The sequence below is a fragment of the Numida meleagris genome, chromosome Z, assembly GCF_002078875.1.
Source record: "Numida meleagris isolate 19003 breed g44 Domestic line chromosome Z, NumMel1.0, whole genome shotgun sequence".
NCBI lineage: Eukaryota > Metazoa > Chordata > Aves > Galliformes > Numididae > Numida > Numida meleagris.
Genome location: NC_034438.1, coordinates 34,613,796 through 34,634,949, shown reverse-complemented (window position 1 = coordinate 34,634,949; position 21,154 = coordinate 34,613,796). Strand labels below are relative to the sequence as shown.

At 41.1% G+C, this 21,154-nt stretch overlaps 1 protein-coding gene across 2 annotated transcripts in view; it reads left to right on the top strand.

Moving 5' to 3' along the window:
• MLLT3 (MLLT3, super elongation complex subunit) overlaps positions 7-21,154 on the top strand; it is a 117,883-nt gene continuing 96,735 nt past the window's right edge. The window contains exons 1-2 of one of the 2 annotated variants that reach the window (XM_021380812.1): positions 7-198; positions 431-611. In XM_021380812.1, the coding sequence (XP_021236487.1) occupies positions 187-198; positions 431-611 (193 nt within the window). In that variant the 5' untranslated portion in view covers positions 7-186. Of the gene's footprint in view, positions 199-430; positions 612-936; positions 1,045-21,154 lie in introns of those variants that run through there. The other variant, XM_021380814.1, reaches the window with a different exon arrangement.

Below are 21,154 nucleotides of genomic sequence, written 5' to 3'. Positions count from 1 at the left end.
GCTGCGTGGCGCGGAGGAGGCGGAGGCAGCAGCCGCAGAGCAGCACGAGGCCGGCAGAGGATGTCCGCCGCACTCCCGCCGCTGCCGCCCTGCGCGGCCGCCTCTGCGCCTTCATCTCCATGAATTAGCGCCGCGGGGTGGGGGCGGGGGCCGTGGCGAGCGCGCAGCGGAGCCGGCGCCCCAGGCATGGCCAGCGCGGTGAGTGCCCGGTCCACTCCTCCTCGGTTCTCCTCCTTCTCCCCCGTTTCGGGCTCCCGGCTGCGGCTCAGGGACGCGCGGCAATCCCGGGCGCGGGGAGCGGGGCTGTGCCGCGACCACGAAGCGGCTCCCGGCGCTGCCCCGGGTGGTGTCCGCGGAGCGGGCTCGGTTCTGGGGGCGCGTGCCCTCGGCCGCCCGCCCGGCGCTGACCGCCCGCCGCCTCCCCCCGCAGTGCGCCGTTCAGGTGAAGCTGGAGCTGGGGCACCGAGCCCAGGTCAGGAAGAAACCCACCGTGGAGGGCTTCACCCACGACTGGATGGTGTTCGTCCGCGGGCCCGAACACAGCAACATCCAGCACTTCGTGGAGAAGGTCGTCTTCCACCTGCACGAGAGCTTCCCCAGGCCCAAGAGAGGTGAGGCTGTCTCCGGGAGCGGGTGCCGCCGAGCGCAGAACAAAAGCGGCGGCGCCGCGGGCCGCCCGCGCCCGTCGCCCAGCGCGGAGTCGAGGGAGCCAGCCGCCCGCCCCGAGCCGCCGCCGGCGGATCCGCGCCGGGGGCACCTGCGGCCGCGCGGGACGAGCGCCCCCGGGACCCGGCCCGCGCGTGGCTCCCCCGGGCCGGGGCGACTCTGGACTCCCCTGCGCCGGGGCAGGGCGGATTCGCGGCTGTGCCGCCCCAGCCTCTCGCCCGCCCCGCGCCGCCGGCCCGGCCCCGCTGCGCCCGGTGTTGATGAAAACTTGCGGAGCGGTGAGCGTGTGCGGCGCCCGGGCCGGTGCGGGAGGTGCGGCTGCCTTTTGTCTCCAGATCCGATCCGGTCGTGCCCTGAGCGCTATGGCTGTTAGCGGAGGTAACGGTGCGAACAAAAGAAGGTGCTTTGTTTGTGAGCAGGTTTATGCATTCGTGTAGGCGCGATGGTTTTCGGTTATCTTTCATCGGATGGGTAGTCTTTATTGGCACCTAGAGTTCCTGCCGCTCCTTAGAATGACATCGTAATGAGTCTGTTCTGCCTGGAGCTACCTGGGGCAAAATCGGGCGTTCGGGAAGCGAAGGATGGGACGTTTCTCTGTGTTGAAATGGTGAAACGTTTTTGAGATAAGGTAAAAGCGCGTACTCCCATTTAATGTTTCTCAGTGCAAAGTGGGATTTCTTTCATACTTTTGTATTCATTATTTTCATTCCTCAAGGATATTTTCTTCTCTTTAGACAAATGGACTGTAAGAAATGCAACAGTTTGATGTTCAGATTCTCTTGTAGAATATATGCTATTATTTTTGTTATTTCTGTTTTGTCGTTGTAAAGCTGAGTACATTTTCTGAGTCTGTGTGAAAGCAGAAAGGTATCGCACAAATAGTTTTTAGTGGCGTGTATGCACACTGCTGCCGCATTTGGGGTGAAATAAATTGCACAGTGGGGTCTTCCTTTCTCTTCTGTTTCCCTCTGTTTCTCGTACAGAAAAGCATGGCTTTAGGTTGATCTAAATAGTTTGGAAGAAAAACTGATAACAGGTGTGAGTAGCGTAAATAAGCAAGGGAGCATTGTGCACAGTGGATGGGATGGTGTATTGGAAGCAGTGATAGAATGCAGGTTTAATACTTCAAAGGTCAACGACTGCCTAGCTGATGATTATGACACTGTCTGCTTTTATTACCTGTTTTGTGTTATTTTATTTCATTTTTTCTTGTCTGGTCACAGGAGACTTGACTTCGCAGCCCAGGCTTAGCGGTGATGTGGGTCTTGCAAATAGGAATGTATTTGAGGACTTGTGCAAGTGAAAGATGGCATGGTTTGCTTCTGTGAATGCTTTGTGCCTCCAGCTGCTGAGTTTAGTTATGCAGTCATTTAAGCTATTGTTTTAAAGTGTTTGGAGTTTTATTTATGTGTGTCTTTTTCATGATGTGGCAACTGCTGGGAAAGATGCCAGCTTATATAGCTCGGGAGGGGACTTGTCATATTATGATTGCACATGACTCAGATCATAGGATATGCTATCTTTGGTGGGAGCAGTTGCAATAAGACCAGATGGTGAGCACTCTGCTCGCTCCTAGGCTTTGCTTAGCCTCCTGAAGCTGCAGCAGTGCATGTGTGTTGGGGCACGCACCAGAAATATCAGGTCCTTGAAATCACAGTGGAAACAAGGAGCATGGTGCTGCTGTGTTTAAATCATATAGCATTCTTTCTTGTGTTTAAGAGGCTGGTGCTGGTATGTGCCTTGTGAATGGAAGCATTCTGTGTGTTTTTCTAGCTTATGGATATAGTTAAGATCTTTGCCAATAATATTCTAGGTTTTCTTGCTCTGTAAGTCAGGGCTGCTAGTTTGATTTGACCTCAGGTGGGATTCGACACTGTAGCTGAAGTGTTGCGTGTTCTATGGGAATAATATGTTCGCTGATAGTGCTAGTCAAGCTGCCTTTTCTCCATCCCTCTCTTGAAAGTTGTTACACTCTTTAATGCTTTTCTATGAGCTAACCTACCGTTTGGAGATAGGTGGTAAGTTCTCAAACTAATCCTGAACTGTGGACTGAATGTGGAGAAGTGGGTGTACAACATGCATCAAAATTAAGTGTCAGAATACTGACTAGCTGTAACACTGAGCTTCTTGGTGAGTGATCTGTACATTCTCTAGATTATTGCTGTGAATCGCCACTCTAGCATCCGTGCTTGTTAGAAAAAGTTCTAATTCATTAAGTCTGTTTGTTAAACCCTTGGATCAATTCAAGGATAATAAATGAATAGGCAATCATAGGATTTATTAGCTCATAATGTGTTTCTGCTGCCAGCTCAGTTTTTATTATTGGCAATCATTCCAAATATCAAGGGAGGAGAGACGAATTATTTTCTGAAGCAGCTTTTCAGTGCACTTGCTTTGTGTGTTTATGAGAAGAGCTGTTTGAATGTCAGTTTGGCTTCAGCTCTGTTTTTGTTTTTCTCTTCTCCCTGTACCAGGATTTTGGATATACTGGAGGCTGGTGGCGAGTTTGCAAACAAAGGTGTGCCCATGTGTTTGTTCTACTAGTAGTTGTTGGAGGCAAGCACTGTCCAGTACACCAAAACTGCATCAGTTTTAAGGTGGGAGCGCAGCTAGGAATGACGTTTGGCCTCTGGTACACAGAGAAGGCTGGTGTGTGTGCGCAGGTGGGATGGGAAAGCGATGGTGGCTGGCAGGGAACAGTGTGTGTATGGACTAGATTGACCTGCTGAAGGAGCGTCATTCATCCTTCATTGTATCTCACCTTAAAAACTTGAGCTTCGCAGTGGTTTCATTGTTTTCTGTTGTTTGCGGTATGGGGAGCACACAGTCATTCTCCTTGGTTTCCTGGTTCCCCGTGCTTTGACCCAAGACTAAAGTGTGTCTGTGGAGCAACATTTGTCACTGGATTGTGGTTAGTTTTGGTCCAGCTAGTAAGCTGCCTGGAAAAGAGGAGCTATTGCTCTTCTCTGATAATATCTCTCATTTCTTCAGCAGCTAAGCAGTTTAGAAATACTTTATTCTTCTTCCTATCTAGTGAATGTTGGTGCTCTACAACAGCAATTTGACTCACTATTCATCTTGCAGCATTTCACTTGAGTAAGGGAAAGCATCTCTTAATACCCTTCAATGATTTGTTTTAAGTACATGTCAAAAACTACATCAAAACTGGTATGGTCTCAGTGGTTAAGTTTCTGTTAGTGGTGCATTTTGACAAACAACATCTAACTTAAAAAGAGGCACACTAATACTTCTGTGCTAACAACTGTATGAAGATGCAGGTTTGGATGCTGGAAAGTTGTAGCTTAGAAAGTGGAAGATGTTGCTTTGCTTTATGGTCTTGGGAGGAACTGTGGTTACTGCTTCACGTCATACCACAAAACCATCTTGAGTCAAGTGATGGAAGTGGAACTGCTTGTTATTCTGCCATACATTCTTCAGAAAATCTACATTTGTTATTGACTTGTTTTTTGTTAGGGTTGTCCTTTAGTGCAGAGTAAGACTTTAGTGAGTCATGACGTATATCCTAATAGTATTAGCAACTGTAGAAAGTGCCAGTGATTGCTTTCCAATAGGAACAGCTTTCCCTTCTCCTAGATTTTTTTTCCAGTTTTGTTCCTGCAGTTGACAAAGCAGGTTTTCTGAATCATCTTCCTTAATGAAAGTTCTGGATCCATCACACTGAATTTTCCCTTAGTATCACCTAGTGTAGACAGATGGCCACGTTACAGGAACTGGCAGTGTTTTCTGATGGATGTTCTAGTAGGAGTGTGCCTAAATAACCTAAGAACTTAAGTTAATTGTAGCTTTTCTTTTTTTCTCAGAGGATTTTTTTCCTCCTCCTATGTTTTACCTAAGCCTAGCCCCACAGATGTGATGGGTATGTGGGAATTTCTTTTTCTGTCAGTCTTACAGATACAGTTTTGTTACAGTACCAGGTTTGATACTGCAACTCCATGGCAGCCGTTCTTGTTTTAATTTCAGAAGAATTGTTGGCTGAGGATTTGCTTATCAGTGGATTTCAGCTGCAGCCAGACAGAACTTCTGATGTCTAGTGGGCAGTTTTGTTTGTTTAACAGGAAACTCTTGAGATTTAATGTAGCTACTGCTTTAATAAGAGGCTGAAGAGCTTTGAGAGTATATTGGTGTTTTCAAGTGCAGTTTCTAATTCAGCCCAGTGTAAATCACAAGAGCATTTCACAGTGTTCTTTTTCAAGAGGATGAGAAGCAGAATGACTACTGAAGCCCTCAAGTTTCATCATTACATGAGCACTGTCACTGAGTACTGGCAGCTTTGACAACAAGATGCTACTTGTGTAGGAAAACCTTGTCCAAAGAAATAACTTTACTTTTCTGATATGTCTCTAAACATGATAAAGTTTAATGTTGATGCCTTATTTGGAAGTATACAGTGTAATAGACGATTCCTAGATTGAACAGTGTACTACTATTTTCTTAATAAATAGATCTGTGATCCCTTTCCTTCTTCTTCAAAATCTACTGCATATACTTGTCCCACTTTATTAGAAGTGATGATTTGCTATCTGGGATGATGTGTTTTGCATTCAATTCACCTGAAGTTTAAATGCAGGACTGAAGTGTGATGGTCTGTCCTTACGCCTGCTGATCAATGACTGCAGTCTGTAACACCGTGATGTAACAGTAGATGTGAGTAACAAGACTGTGATATCCTCAAGCATCACTTAGTTACACTTTTTTAACCTTTATTTGCACATTTTTAATTGTGGCTGAATTGAGAGTTTTGTGGTTTTAATTTCCACTTTCGTGCTTAGGATATCTAGTTTGTGCTAGATCTTTTTTTTTAATTCCCATAGAGCATGTTTCTGCGGGGGAGGATGCTGACCTGTATCTGTTCTGTCTTTGATTTCATAAACCTTAAGAAATGAACCTAGGTTACTAGTGAAGGCCTGCAGAATTTATCATAGAATCACAAGGTTGGAAAGGACCTACAAGATCATCTAGTCCAACTGTCCTTCTGTCACCATTACCACCCACTAAGCTACTAAATCATATCTCGTAGCACCTCATCCAGACACCTCTTGAATACTGCCAGGAATGGTGACTCCACCACCTCCCTGGGCAGGTCATTCCAGTGCCTGACCACTCCTCTGAGAGAAAAAGGTTTTCCTTATATCTAATCTAAATCTTCCCTGGTGCAACTTGTGGCCGTTTCCTCAGATCCTATTTGTTGTCTGGGAGAAGAGGCCGACCCCCTGCTCGTCCCAACCTCCCTTCAGGAAGTTGTAGAGTGTGATGAGATCTCCCCTGAGCCTCCTCTTCTCCAGACTAAACAATCCCAGCTCCCTCAGCCGCTCCTCATAAGACTTGTGCTCCAGACCCCTCACCAGTTTCATTGCCCTTCTCTGGGCATGGTCCAGGGCCTCAATGTTTTTCTTGTAGTGAGGGCCCAAAACTGAACACAGTACTCAAGGTGCAGCCTGACCAGAGCTGAGTACAGGGGCACGATTACTTCCCTGCTCCTGCTGGCTATGCTATTTCTAATGCAGGCCAGGATGGCATTGGCCCTCTTGGCCTCCTGAGCACACTGTCGGCTCACGTTCAGCTGAGCATCAACCAACATCCCCAGGTCCCTTTCCTCTTCACAGTCATGTAGCCACTCTGCCCCAAGCCTATAGCGTTGCAAGGGTTTATTGTGGCCAAAGTGCAGGACCTGGCACTTGGGCATGTTGAACCTCATCCCATTCGCCTCAGCCCAGCAATCCAGCCTATCCAGATCCCTCTGAAGGGCCTCCCTACCCTCAGGCAGATTGATGCTACCTCCCAACTTGGTGTCATCTGCAAACTTACTGAAGGTGCACTCAACCCCCTCATCTAGGTCATCAATAAAGATATTAAACAAGATGGGCCCCAGTACTGACCCCTGGGGGACACCACTTGTAATGGGACGCCAGCTGGACTTAACTCCATTAACTTCTACCTGCTGGTCCCAGCCCTCTAGCTGGTTCTTTATCCAGAGAAGAGTGTACCTGTCCAGACCACTGGCAGCCAGTTTCCCTAGGAGAATACTGTAGGAGACCATGTCAAAGACTTTGCTGAAGTCTAGGTAGACTACATCAACAGCCTTTTGCTCATCTACCGATCTGGTCACATGGTTATAGAAGGAGATTAGGTTGGAAAAGCACGACCTGCCTTTCATGAACTTGTGTTGGCTGGGCCTAATCCCCTGGATGCTATGCACGTGCTGTGTGATCTCACCCAAGATGATTTGCTCCATTACTTTCCCTGGTAATGAGGTCAGGCTGACAGGCCTGTAGTTCCCCGGATCCTCTTTATGGCCCTTCTTGTAGATGGGAGTCACATTGGTAAGCCTCCAGTCCTCTGGGACCTCTCCAGATAACCAGGAACACTGGTAGATGGTGGAAAGCGGCTTGGCAATCACCTCCGCCATTTGTCTCATGTCACCTTAATTTTGAATAGTATTTCATGGCTAATACAGTATTTTTAGTTTAGGAGGTTGTGGTTAAGTCTTTTCTAAAGGTAGACTGTTGATACTCTGTAACTAAGACCTAGAGATGTTAAAAGGTAGGAAATGAAGTGTAGTTTCAGAGCAGTTATGCTCAATGAATTGGATTGCTGTAGAGCAGTACTCATTTGAAATGTGCGTGGAGGGTGAGGTTGTTCTGTGTAAGGTTAGATCTGTTGCATCTTCGTAAGAGGAAGGGGAAGATCTCAGCATTGTTAAATTGGTAGATGGTTAAACTTATTAGCATTTACTCCAGGAAATGAAAACAGCTGGGTTTGCTGTTTGTTGTTGTTAGTCTGTCTACTGCTGTGCAGTTCATATCCTTGGGAAAATTAGAGTGGGGTAAAGTTTTATTTGTTTATTTTTAATATCCATCTATTTATTATTGCAGGTTAGATAAAATGAACTCCAGATACAGTTATCTGTTAAGATTTTTTCCACTCTGTGCTAGTGCTTTGTAATACATTTAATTTGGTCAGTTATCTTTCATGGTACTGCTAAAGGTATGGGGGCTGTTCTTTTTAACGACGATATACATTGTGATTAGGGATTTGAGGTTGTTTTGATTTTGATTTAGGTTTTGGAATTAAATACTAGAGTTACTCTCATCTTTGTTGTGTTGGAATCTGCAGAAAAGACTGAAAACTTTTCATAGCTGGTAATACTCTGAATTGAAAAGGAAGGTGCAGATTAATTTATAAAGGCTTAATCCAGTCTGTATTCTGCTGCATCTTTGTTAAATTCCAATGCTGGAGACCAGTATGTTTAAAACAGTTAAGTTTAGTTTGTAAGGGATTGTTCTACTTCTTTACATCCCAGTAGTGATTAATGGGCACGTGAGAACAAAGTAACAGTCAAATTCTAGCGCATGTATATACTAACGTGAAAACTATGTTTTACAGCAGGATGAGGAAGCACTTGGCTTCTCAGGGAAAATATTGCTTTTTTTTTTTTTTAATTTCTTGTGGCTTTTCATTGTGGTTTCTTGTATGTGAAGGGGGGGAAGAACAGTGGTATTTGAAATATTTGTACTCAAATCTCTCTGTGGGAAACTAATTTTAAGTGCCTCAAACTGCCTGCTATTAGAAGATACAGCCAAAATATTGATACTGCAATTTATAAAATGGTTTAAAAAAAAAAATAACGCTGGTTTAAAAGTTCTTTTTTTAAAAACAACAACAAAACTTTCGCTTCTTTCTGGGGTGCCATTTTTTTATTGTATTGTGTTGCTTTGTTTTTTAAGCCATGTTAGCAGATAAGTCTGTTGCTAGCAGGCTCAGTCAATCATTGGGAACTTTATTTCATCAGCCAACTTGTGCTGCTGCCCCTGTGCAGAGTACTGGTGTAGAAGAGTCTCCTCTGGTCTGTGCCTCTGCTCCTGGTGCTGGACCAGGCCTTCTGTGGCTCCGCAGCCTGCTGCTGCTGCACCTCAGTGACAGGCAGTGAAGCTTCTTTCACTGCCATCTTTTGTCTGCCATCACTGCAGAATTTTGGAGGGTGAACTTGTGGAAATAAGCAGGCACCAGTATACACAATTTTGTTGTTTTCAGCGAAATCCAGCATCTAGCTGTTTTCAGCCAGCACCCAGCTGATGTCTTTTATCATCAGAAAGCCACACAGGCATTCGAGACACTACTAATGTTCAGGGTATGTACACAGTGTGTGCTCATTTGCTGTTGTCTCAATGCTTCGGGTTGTTGTTTTGCTTGTTCCTGACTGGGAGCTCACTGCACTCAAGGCTGATTGCATGGTGCTGTGGGAAACAAGGAAGAGCTGGATGTCTGCTGCCAGCAGGTAAATTTGTGCTAGACTCACACTTGGATTTTGAGGGAGGGCTTTCACGTGCTTGAAAACTAAACACTGACAGTATTGATGCAAGTCATTGCCTTAGCTGAGAGGCTGACCAGAGGATGGGAGCATAGCTGTGGTAGCACCAGTAACTGTTCCTTCTCTTGTATCAAAGCAGCAGCACAAAAACTCAAACCAGAGACATTTCAGTCATCTCAAAAATAAGCGATGTCAAGAAATAAAGACATAATCTAATGATATCAGTAATATCTGGAAAGTAAGAAGTACATACAGCATTTGAACAAAAGTGAGTTTTGTAAACATACTGTTTTACTTAACTTTTCATTTAAAAATCCAGTCTTGAAGGAAATTTGTGTGCTACCCCAGAGGCAGAAAATCTCATGAACCGTGTAGTATGTGAAGATTATTTATATGCTTTGATGCTGCTTCTGTTACAATTTTGCCTTCCTTAGCTATAGTAGTCTGTTCTCATCTGTGATACAATTTGTATGTTGCTATAATTTTAAATCCTTTTGACAGTCGAATTACTAATTCTTTGCCTGGCTGTTACTCTCTGCTATAGAGTGTCTTTTTGACGTTTCCGATTTCTGTGAATCTGCATATTATAAAGGATCCCACTTGAACCTAGCAAATACTCCAGAACAAAAAGTACAATTTTTGTAAATCTGCACCTTTCTGTGGAGCCGGGTATTATACCAATTCTGCAAAACATCGCTGTGATGTCTCCTCAGCAAAAAGGATTTTATCTACTGAGCAGACTACCTATTGTAGTCTGCTCAGTAACTTGCTTAAGCTGGGCTAACAGAGACAACAGCAGAATAATACAATTGGGTGTTCTTATTGTCTGAAGAATGAAGACATTTTAGGGAGTTAGGCTTCTCAGTCCGTAAAGAATTTTTTCTTTTAAGGTTGGTCTTGGTGTGAGAACCACTGCACTTCCTTGCTTAATAAAAAGGCAACTAGAACACCTAAATGTGTTCTGTGTCTTGTGGGATTAGCCTTGTCTGTCTCCTGTTTATAAGTATGAGAAGGCAGCACCACTACAGCCAGCATTTCTGTTTACTGAACTAGCATCTTTTTCTTTTCAGTTGTCTGGCTTTTAATATTCTTTAGAGCAAGTCTTCCCCTTAATGCTCCCATAGATGCATGTAATTTTAATATAGGAAACTACCTGTAGCTGACTGTAACAAATGCTGCAAGGTATTTGCCTTTACGTAACTGTAAAGTGACACTCTGCAAGTTCTTTGGGGGCCTTTGGCAGTCTTGTGTAAATACACTAAGAGCAACCCCTGAATATAAATCAAATAAGGTAGCCCAGCAACAGTACAGCTAATCAGTTTGCTTTTGCAGGCATTGCTGAGCTGTCATAGCACCACTCTTCTACTGAGTGGGTGGACACGAGAGTTGCCCTATCTATCCATCATTAGTGCAGTGCAGATAGCAGTGGATCTTGTCTTCCCTAGCAAGGAAGTAGGTTTTACTTCAGGACACCCCAGGAGGTCAGAAATAACTCCAAGAAAGCTGCAGTGACCTATGGTCTTGATGCTTCTGCCGGGAGCTTCTTGTAATGATATTCTATGTGAATCTTACTACTGTGATTTTGTTGCTCGGACAAGCAGTGACCAAACAATTTTAATGGGACAACAAATTTCAGAAACCCACCACAAATACACACTTTTGGCAAATATTGACCACATTTTTGAATGGATTCTGTAGCTGTCCAACAGTCCAAGTTGTTACACCTACTGTGTTTAAATGCCTCTGCTTTGGGAAAACTGAAGTATTTATGAGATATTGCACTTACTCAAAATCTGTTCTTAAAATGGTAGTCATCAATTATTTTGGAATTTACTTCAGTTTTTTTGTTAAATGTTGAGCACATTTTGGGGTATAGAATGGGAAGTTTAATTTTTACTTTTGCAAAATTATTTCCAAACAAACTAAATGTTTCCATTGAAGGTACACGAGAGTAAAAAATTAGTATTTGACAAAAAGTAAGATTGTCAAATGAACTGTGTGATGACTTTGTTTTCATTATCCTTTCCACTGCCTGGAAACTAAATAAAAACAATCTGGTTTCTATGGAGCAGAACTACATTAGGTTACTTCCTTGAATTTTTAGTATTGTAAAAGCAAAGTTAAACAACGGCTGCAGATTTTGTAAGTTCTGTAACATAAGTTGCTTAGTTATAATCCTCCAATAGTACTGATTTTCGTGGATATTTCTTTATTAATGGATAATCTGCAAATCTACAGAAACTGGAGCACTAACAAAGTACTTGTTGTCTGATATTTTACTTATGTAGTCCAAATTCTATATTGAATTCAGGTGAAATGTTTAAAAGGTTTTGGTTTCTCTTTTGTGCATTTATGAATGGCTTAAATGTGGGAAGTCGTCAGTTTGTATCTAGACTACTGAAAATTTTACATTTTGGTTTTAGTTTCTTCCTTTGTGTTCTGCCCTGAAGTCTGGTTGACAGCAACTTCTTGATCATAGTCTTGATCACTGCTTTTTGTATGACCTTTAAGTTAGCCATTCAATATGTAAATGTTAAGGTTTAGCTATGTAGTTACCATATAGTCACAAATGTGTTCATAGGTATTGTAGTGTTAGAAGCTTAACAGCCTATTTTTTCTGAGTTGAACCGTAAGTGTTTTGGAATTTAATGCAGTGATTAGATCAGTGTGTTTGCCTTCAGGCATCAGTCACTTAATCTAAACTCTACTGAAAGTTTCTGGCGCATTACTTATTTGAAAATAATACTATTCAATAAAAGAAAACTGGCATCTGTATCTTTGTATGAAAAAGAGTGAGGCAAATAAAGAGTGGTGTGCAATGGGGCACTGAAGGTATGGCTTACTTTACCTTCCCCCCCTGCTTTCCAGACAGGGTTATCTTCTTTCAAACATTTTGTACAGCCTGCTATACTTTCCATTAATCTTAAGTATCTAGTCTCTAAACTATTTCTCTAATGAAGTATTTTTACAAAGGCAATGTGGTGTCTCACCAGCTTAACTATGAATTAGTAATTTGCAGTGTACTGTGCGTGTAAGTACAAAACACAAAAGCTTTTAATCACACAGCCATGGTTTGAAGGCAACTCTTTTCTTGCCAAAGTTGAAAATAGTGGACTTCATGAAAATTAGGCAAAACTCTGCCTAATCATGAGAAGTCTGTTTCTTCAAAAGTGCATTGAAAGAATGGAGGGAAAATCAGGAAAAGGCATGGATTACAGGTTATTCCTTTTGTTTTGATTTCCACAGTGGCTTTATGAAACAACTCTTACCCATGCTAGAGACTGTCAGGTTTTTGTTTGATCTTAAAAGGAAGGATTAAAACCAAATTATCTCTTTTGTTAGGGTGGTATCAACTCCATGCAGCAAGTGTTTTACCTATGAATTCACTCAGTGTTGAGGAAAAAACGGAACAGGTGTGGAGGTGCATTCTGACCTAGTATTTTGTGTGGTCTTCTCACAGTAGGCAAGAAAAGTTTTTAGTCTTCCAGTGAAAGCCTGTGCAAATCTTCAGGTACATGTTATAGTGGACTAACTGTGTTTTTCTGATTTATCACTCACAATACTGATAATTGGAAATTATGTCTTCACTTCTGCTGCACGATTAGCTAGTTTCACTGTTTCCCTTTACTATTTATGATTATTCTCCATTCCTTTACTTGTCTTTCACACCAGAAAAGATGAGAAGAATGCTTAAACTCAAAAATGGGCTTCCAAGCTTCCAAAAAAAGTTAGAGAATCAAAAACATGCTGAGGGAAAACGTACAGTTTTCTCCAGTTGTCTCTGTCTCTGCTTTCAGTGAAGCAGTGTTGACTTAAACTGCTACTGTATATTGCCCATTCCCTGTAATTGTTAAGTGAGCTTAGTGTATTGATGTGAAGTAACAGAATAGTTTTCTTATTTGGATTAAAGGAATAATCAACTCTGGCTGGTACTTATATACTCAAACAGGTGGATTACAGTTCAGGTCTTATTAAATTGCACTTTAATGAGGCAGACAGCTTTTCTATTCAAACCCAACTGGTAGTTTTTAACTGATGGGGATGATGCAAGGCTCATGAAAATCATGTGGTGTATGGATTTCCTTACTGGGCCAGAAGAAAATTTAAACAACTTTCCTTTCAAATATGATTATCCCAGTGTTAGGATTTTGATGTGTTCCTGTTAGAATGCCCAGGAATTGATGTTTCATCTCCCCTCTGTCTTTTTGAAGTTAGATTTTAGCATTTCCCCAAGATGGCTTTGAAGTTCTGTAGTCAAGCTGGGATATCAAAGGGCTAAAGGAATTCAGCCATAATTGTTTTATGGCTTGCCAGAAATCAGACCTATTTGTATAGGTAGCACAGAAAATAGCTGTGATTTGACAGTTTGGTGCCATTTATCTCCACCATTTAAAAAAAAAAAAAAAGTTGAATGGGTATTTTGGAAACAGGAACTAAGTTGTAAATGAAAACTGCTTCTCTGTTTTCTCAAAGGAGCAAGAAGGAAACAGTTTAGGAAACTTTTTATTGAAATGAAGTTAATGAGGACCCTGTCTACTTTAAGAATACATAATACTGTACTTGCTCTGTGAAACTGCATTTATTCTCATAGTACAAAAGCACATAATCAAACATGTGGAATAAAAAGGACTTAATTGCTAAGTAGTCAAAAGGGAAATTCATGGAAACTTACACTGTAGCTGGAGTAAGTTGTCTAAGTGACATGAAGTCTGGAAAACTAGAAAAGTCATTTTACGTTAGGAGTATGTGTATGATGTCCTTGCTGTCTTCTGAAAATCTTACTCCAAATTAGTGCCCAAGTACGATTCAAGTCTCAGTAGCTAAGACTGAAGACTGGAAAGTGTAGTAGAATTCTTTCTCATTTGCTTGGAGAAGACATCCTGGAGATGTATTGGCAATCAAACTTAAGACAAAACAAAAAAAAACACAAAAAAAACCCAACAGGGATTAAGAAGTGTTGTGTCCCCATAAATGAGGTTTTTGAGTATTCTGTTGCTTTCCGGTATGTTGATGTGCATCTGGTGACAGCAACTTCTATTTGCCTTCATTTTCTGCTAACTGTATTGTTACCCTGGTGCTACAGTTTAAACTGGCAGGCAGATAGACACCACAGAACTATTCGTTCATGAGCCCTGCATTGGGATGGTAAGAAAAATGAAAGTACTTGTAGGGTTAGACAAATAAATAGGAAATAAAAGGAGGAAAAATAGGGAGGGAAGGGGAAGAACAGGAAAAAAAAGCAAACCTAGTAACAGCGAAAGGAGTAAACAAAACAGGTGATTCACATTGCAGTTGCTCATCACTAGCTGTCTTGATACCTAGCCAGTCACAGAATGGCTTCGGTTGGAAGAAACTTCATTCATCTTTTATTCTATCCCATCTCCATATGCTTAAGTCTTAAAATTTCCACTACTTCCCAGTTATTTGCTCTTTCTGTTCTTTGATACATGCAGAGATGTCATTCCCTTAGTCTCTGTCCCTTTAAAATGTCTGCTGAGATAATGTTAATCCTTGACTTTGGGCTCCCTTTGTCATGACGGTCCTTCCAGACAGGAGAGATGATGTGTGGTGTTGGATTGTTGAATGCTGAAGCTGTCTTTGGTCTCATCATTGCTATACTCTCCTGATTCCATCAAGATTCATTCTCGTTAGCACTTTATAAATGGTATTACTGTAATGCCATTGATACGATGTATAATAACCATAGGAATGATGACATTTAGCAAATGTGTGATTCAAATAATTTGATAGTTTCAGCTCAAATCAAATCCACTTGAGGTACATGTTGGAATTCTCCATCCTTCTGCATCACCCACCGCATGTACTTAGGTCCTCCATACGGGGGGGCTTTATCTTGTATTGCTTAATTGCAGTACATTTCACATTTATGGAAGACCTGTGCAAAGAGCATCCATGGTCAAGTCCACCCCTTGATCCTGAGCCCATCTGTATGTTGCATCTCTTCCTTGATAGCCTGAGGCGTCATGGGCCCACCAACCTAGAAATAATTCACCCCTATGTTCCAGTCTAGACTTAGTGGAGCCACTTCAATCCCGACTCATTTGCTGATTGTTTTGATGTTCTTCAATGGCCCTACTCTTGGATATGTGAGCATCTATATGACCTGCTTTTAAAACCATGTTCTCTACCCAGGCAGTAGTATCTTTCTACAATGCAGCAGCCCAGATGGGTTTGCCACAGGAGTGTTTGAGGAGTTAACCAGTACCTTGTTTAGGGGAGTGATGCAGAGAAGTGTTCTCTGTGATACTTGTGCTGATGGCAAGTGCTGGGAGACCTTTTTTCCTTAGTTTAAAGCAGCATTTAAAGAAACGTGAATAGGCTTCAGGGTCAGGTAAGGCAGCCTGACACCATGTCTCAATATGTATCTAAAAAGACATGGAACTGCATCTGGTTTGTGAGAGTAACAAATCCAAAGTTGCTCACTGATGTAGTACTCTGCAACTAAAAGGCATTAGTGTTGCTCATAGTGAGGACTGTTGAAATAGTTGGTTTTTAGTTGGCAATAGCCTCTGCTCTGTAAATAAAGCAGAGAATATTCATCATGATGAGAGCAAGAAGTGTTCCAACCTACAGGTGGAAATTTGAGGCTTATTTAAACAAGAGAAGAATGCACAGAATTCTGCTGCAGAATTCTGCTTCAGCGCTTTTCCTGTGCTGCTGTAAGTAAGCATGGTAACGTCTGAGCTATTCTTATAAATTAGACATGTCTGATTTCTTTGTCCCTACTCTTTCTAGTTCTCAAAAGCACCAGTGTCGGATAAACATTATTGCTACCTTAAGAAAGCAGTGAGACCAATACGGCTGAATGCTGCTGGGCCTCACATAATACGTGCACAAGGTTTGGTGCCTCTAATATTGGCCTCCCTATGTGAGTCTCTCACTGTTAACTCTATGAAGGAAGGAGTTTTTTTTATATCTCATACATTAGTGCTATTCTTAATGCTTGCTGGCACTCCTGCCACTGCAAAGACAGTGTTCTTTATTAACATCTCAAGCATCCCTGTCTTTAGTATCTTTCAGAGACTGAACATCATCGATTGTTTTAGTAAACTGTTTAGTTTGTCTTTCATCTACTTTTTTAAATCTATTGATTTAAAGCTGTTTGCTCTCAACAGTTCTTTTGGTGTCTGGTTTTGTTCTCTAGAGCTAGTTGCTTCTTCCCAGTTTGTGATTTCTTGCTTGAATGTTCCCTTCTGTCTTAAGCTGTCTTGCTGTAACATCTGCAGCTGTTCTGTCTGGAATATCTTCTATCTTCTCAAGCAGTGCTTGAATTTCATTTCTTGGGCTTCTAATTGAGATAATTATGTTCTTGCTGGACTGGGATTATTTAGAAGTAGCTGATGAGGATTTGGATGCTGTGAGCTTTGTCTGGCATTCAATGCTTTACCCAATTCCTTTTCAAAATTTTTTCCAGAAGTGGAAACAATCTATTTGGCCTTCATCTTGGGTCCACTAGCAGGTGACATCTAACTAAGGACACACAAGCAGCTGGAAAACTTACTATAAAGCTTACTGTGCAGAATTGTAGCCTGATACACAAATTGTGTCTTCAAAGGGTTATTTTGCAGTTTACCTCTCTCCAGGTAACTTGTATGCAATGTGACAATGCTCTTGGTTGTTTGAGAGCTGTGTAGCTTAAATTGTTTCTGTTTTCCATCTTATTCACATTCTAAATTTTTAACGTTCTTAGCTGTAGGACAGTGAAGGACTGGAGACTTTGGATATGTCTTGACATTTTCATGCTTGTGGTGTACTAAAATTGACTGAAATATGGAGAGATACTTTCTGCCTGTAGCATGGCTGTAGTCGTTTGACTTCCAGCAAGTTCTTGCCAATACGTTTGTTTGAGGTCTACATTGGATTGTGTTCTGAAAAAGGTTTCAAGTAAAAAGTAGTGACGTTTATTGTGGTTGGTGATTATCTCTGAACTGTATTGAGTCCTCCAGAGAAGAAGTACTTCTGCTGCAGTTAACAATTGTAGTTTGCCTTTCTTCATTGCATAAAGAGGGCCAAGAAGCTGTGCATGGCACATGGTAGGTGAAGTGCCTTTGTGAGTATTCCATTTAGTAACATCCCTGTTGTCAGCTCCTAAAACACAAATAATAAGGTGTTTCTGATTATTTTAGTGTCAACGCTCTAGTTGAGGCAACCAGAGGAGTTTTATTTCTCATTTGTTAGTATGTTACACGTGCAGTGTAGTTCTCAGGGAGAAATATGAGGTGCATCTGTTGTTATTCTGAGCTTTGAGTGCCTGAGAAGCTTTAAATGGTAGCGGTCATTACAAGAGTTCTTGTTTATACCATCCTTTCTAATGTGCTACACAGGAAATAGCAGCATAGCTGTAGAGTTTATAGCAAAAAGGAACAGGAGTCCTTTTAAACGTGTATAAAGATACCTGGCAAAAAGTGCAGGTTGTGAGCTTACCTACCAAGCTGAATTCCCATATAACTAATCTTACTATGCCTTAGGTAAGGCTGAAGGTATGCTCTTCTGGAGCAGCTCAGTACCTCCTCATTAAAAATTTTGTTGTCCTCTTCCTTCTCAAGGATGGCTGTGCTCTTCTCCTTTATGTGAACTGCTGCTGTTTTTCCCATGACTGTGGTGTGAGCTGGACTTTCATTCAACAGAAAACAATTTTCAAGTCTTTCCAACTTCTTATGATTCTGAACTCTGGAAAAGTCATTTTCTGTTGGGTCTGTGGGCTGAAGTGACTGGCTGCAGAGCTACAGGCATCCAGTGCAAATGGGAGAGATGGGAATGAGTGGCTGAGTTGGAAGGAAACACAAGACTCCCTCTTGTGATGTGAAGTCACATGAGGTAGGATACCATGTTTAAAACAAAACGCATTCTCTGTGTGGGGAAAAAAAAAAACACCAAAAAACTTAAAAACAAAAACAGAAAACTTGGTCTCCCTCCTGAGGACGGACTGTAATTAAAGTATGACTTCACTTTTGATTTGGTCTGCCTGTGATAAGTTTAACTGAATGAAAACTGTTGGTAATGAGTGTAATGGCATGAAGCTGCTGTTTGGTGTGGGAGTTAGGGAAAAGCTTTTCAATGGGAGAGTGATCAGACCCTGGAATGGGCTTCCCAGGGCAGTGGTCATGGCATTGAGCATGCTGGAGTTCAAGAAGCATTTGGACACAACTCTCAGAAATATGGCTTGAATTTTGGGTGGTGCTGTATGGAGCCAAGAGTTGGACCTTCTGATGTATGTGTGTCTCTTCCAACTCAGAATATTCTGTGATTTTGTTCTATGATTGTTTCATTCTGTAGTTTTTCTTCAAATGTTAATTTCTAAGCATAAACACAGGAGGCCAGCACTGGCTCAAGCTTTATCTCAGTACAGATATATAGTAATATACATAAACTACAACTTCAACACTTTCTACAGTGGAATTGATCCATACTAAAGCTGAATTAGTTTTCATTTTTCCTACATCAGTTCACACTTTGGGAATAGTCCTGGCTTTGTAAAAGCAATATGAACTTTTTATTTCTGATAGTGAATGTTCTTATTGCTGATTTATTACTTAACTCCTAGTAGCAGCCTATATTTGGTAGGTATCTGAAGCAGAGAAGCTTTTTGTTGCTGTCTTGTTAAAAAAAAAAAAAAATAGATTCCTTGGACTGTATTACTTGCTTTCTTTGGTGCAGGTTATCATCTCTTAGATCCAAGAAAGTAAAACAAATTTGTTGGTCCTAAAACTGCAACACGTAAGTGTAGGACTTCCAGTGCTGCTTCCAGGACTTGTTATACCGTATCGGACGCATCTAGTGTTTCTTCCATAATAAGGAATTCAAGAAGAAATAGTGTTAGGAATACTGGAGTGTTTCTTTTACATTGCTGGTAGCGGTAGGACTTGGATGGTTAGAGTACTGCAGACACCGTTGCTTCATGCAAAGCTGAAGACTCTAGACAGTTGCTTGGCAGAAACTAAATGTTATTAGCAAAATGTGGAGTAGTAGCTAATTGTTGTATACATTTTTGTACCTACTGGTTCAAAAGCCTTTTCCACACTTCTGCCCACTTCAGGATACATTACTTAGTGCTTATATGATTTTTTTTTTCCACAAAAAAAATGTAGCCTTCCATTAGTTGCTTGTGATCTTATATATGATTTGAAGTTGAGGTGCCTGACAAGCAATGGAAAAAAAACTCACAAATGTTGACTTTCTATTGCAGAGAGCAAGCATAAGTGTTGGGAATGCTTTCTCAAAGCTGGATATATCTTCTGTAAGTATTTTCACAGGTAGAATTGTCCACTGTTTTCTGTTTTTGTTTGCTCCATGGCCATTGGTGCCCAAAAGGCAGAAAAGTGTGATGTGAGATCAGAGTCAGCCATAGAGAGTTCTTGTGACATTAGGACTGACCTAATGTGGAAGTATGGAATACAGAGGTGTTCCATTTAAGCAGTTTGGAAGATGAGAAAGCTTTCCAATTGGCATGTTTGAAAATTTCTTGGTCAGAATAGTCAACTAGCTTATCGTGCATCTATAGTGGTGTGAATGGTGCCAGATGCAGATGTTTTCAGACAGTTTTTTTGAAAAACTCTAATGTTATTAATATTCATTGTAGGGTATTGTTGGAAACAAATCTATTGGACTCTTCAAAAATGAAACGTGCAGTGTAGAACCGAAACTGCTGATCAAGATCCTAGACAGACTGAGAATTCACGGCCTTAAAACTGACAAGAGTACAAACTGATCAATAGGGTAGAAAGGGTGTTGGTTGTTCAAAACATGGGCAGTATACATACATTAGCCCATGCTGATCTTTCAGTTTTTGAATTTTAAATGCTTTTTGCAAATATTAGCTGTTAAGGAATTGACTGAGATAAGGTGAGAGACTTTGAAGAATATTTTTATAAAATCTTGTATAATAAATGCTTGGGCTTGCTATTATTTCCCTTTTTATCCTCTGGAGGGAAGGCATGCTGTGTGCATTTGTCAACAGCCAGGTGTCCAGGGGAAGCATATGTGGAAAAGTGATGAGTAGAGTCATCAGTAAAGTAGGAAGACTGGAGTATCAGGGTTAGCATTTTTCCTTCAGAGCTAAGTGAAGTGAGCAGAATTAACTGTCTAAACATAAGTAGAATTCTTTGATTTACATGTCTACAGGTGCAGCTCCTCATTAACTCTCCTAATGGAAGAGGCAAAAGCTACTGTAGCTACCTATGGGCATTGCCATAGTGGTTCTCCAGTGATGTTCCAATTTGTCAGAGAGAAACTTTCACAAAATTTTAGAAATTTGGAAAACTGAAGAATAGACCTCTTAAAAAAACAAAACCAAAAACAAGTGAAAAACAAAGCCAGCCTGATTAATGATAAAACTAAAATGGAGATTTCCCTGATTTGGTTCAACTGATAGTTATTAGGGTTAGGGTTAAGTACCTGTTTTAAGTCATGCTGACGTAACAAAATTAACCTCTTGTAGAACAAAGTAGCGGGGGAACAAAATCAGATGGTGCAAATTCATTCATCTTAATGAGATTTAAGATAAGTGTCACAAGGGAAACCTCCTGTATGGTTTTTTTTTTTTTAAAGACTGTCATTTTTATATATTATGCAGATTTTTATTTTCCCTGTTTTTGCATACTTGTTAAGTGATTGCAGGACAAAATCCCATTCCCCCCCGTCCCCCTTTAATCTTGAATTTGTCTATTGAATGTGAAGCAGTGTTGATCAGTGATATAAAGCAGCTTGATTTTTGGTGTAATACTAAGATAATATATTTTTTTTAATGTAATATGTTTTCTTAGCTCTTTTCTACCATTGAAAAACCTTTCAGATCTCTTTTAAAGCTGTTTTTTGTTCCCTCTCCCCAAATACTCTTACTTAAACAGGAGAAGAATACGAAGTTATTGCCAGATTTACTTAGTGAGAAAACTATGAAACATGTTTCATTTCATACTTGCATCCAACTTTGAACTGTCTGGAAGTGGTCTGGGGACAGTTATGATAAAAATATATTTTTTTATTACTGAAATATTTGAAGATTATACTACTGGTATAGTATGTAGCATTATTCTTCTATTGGTAAAGACTTTTCTCAAAACAGATGGCCATTTATTTACTTCAAAATATTTATGAAATTGATTTAGGCCTTGCAATTAAAATACTGTAGCTCAAAGAAAA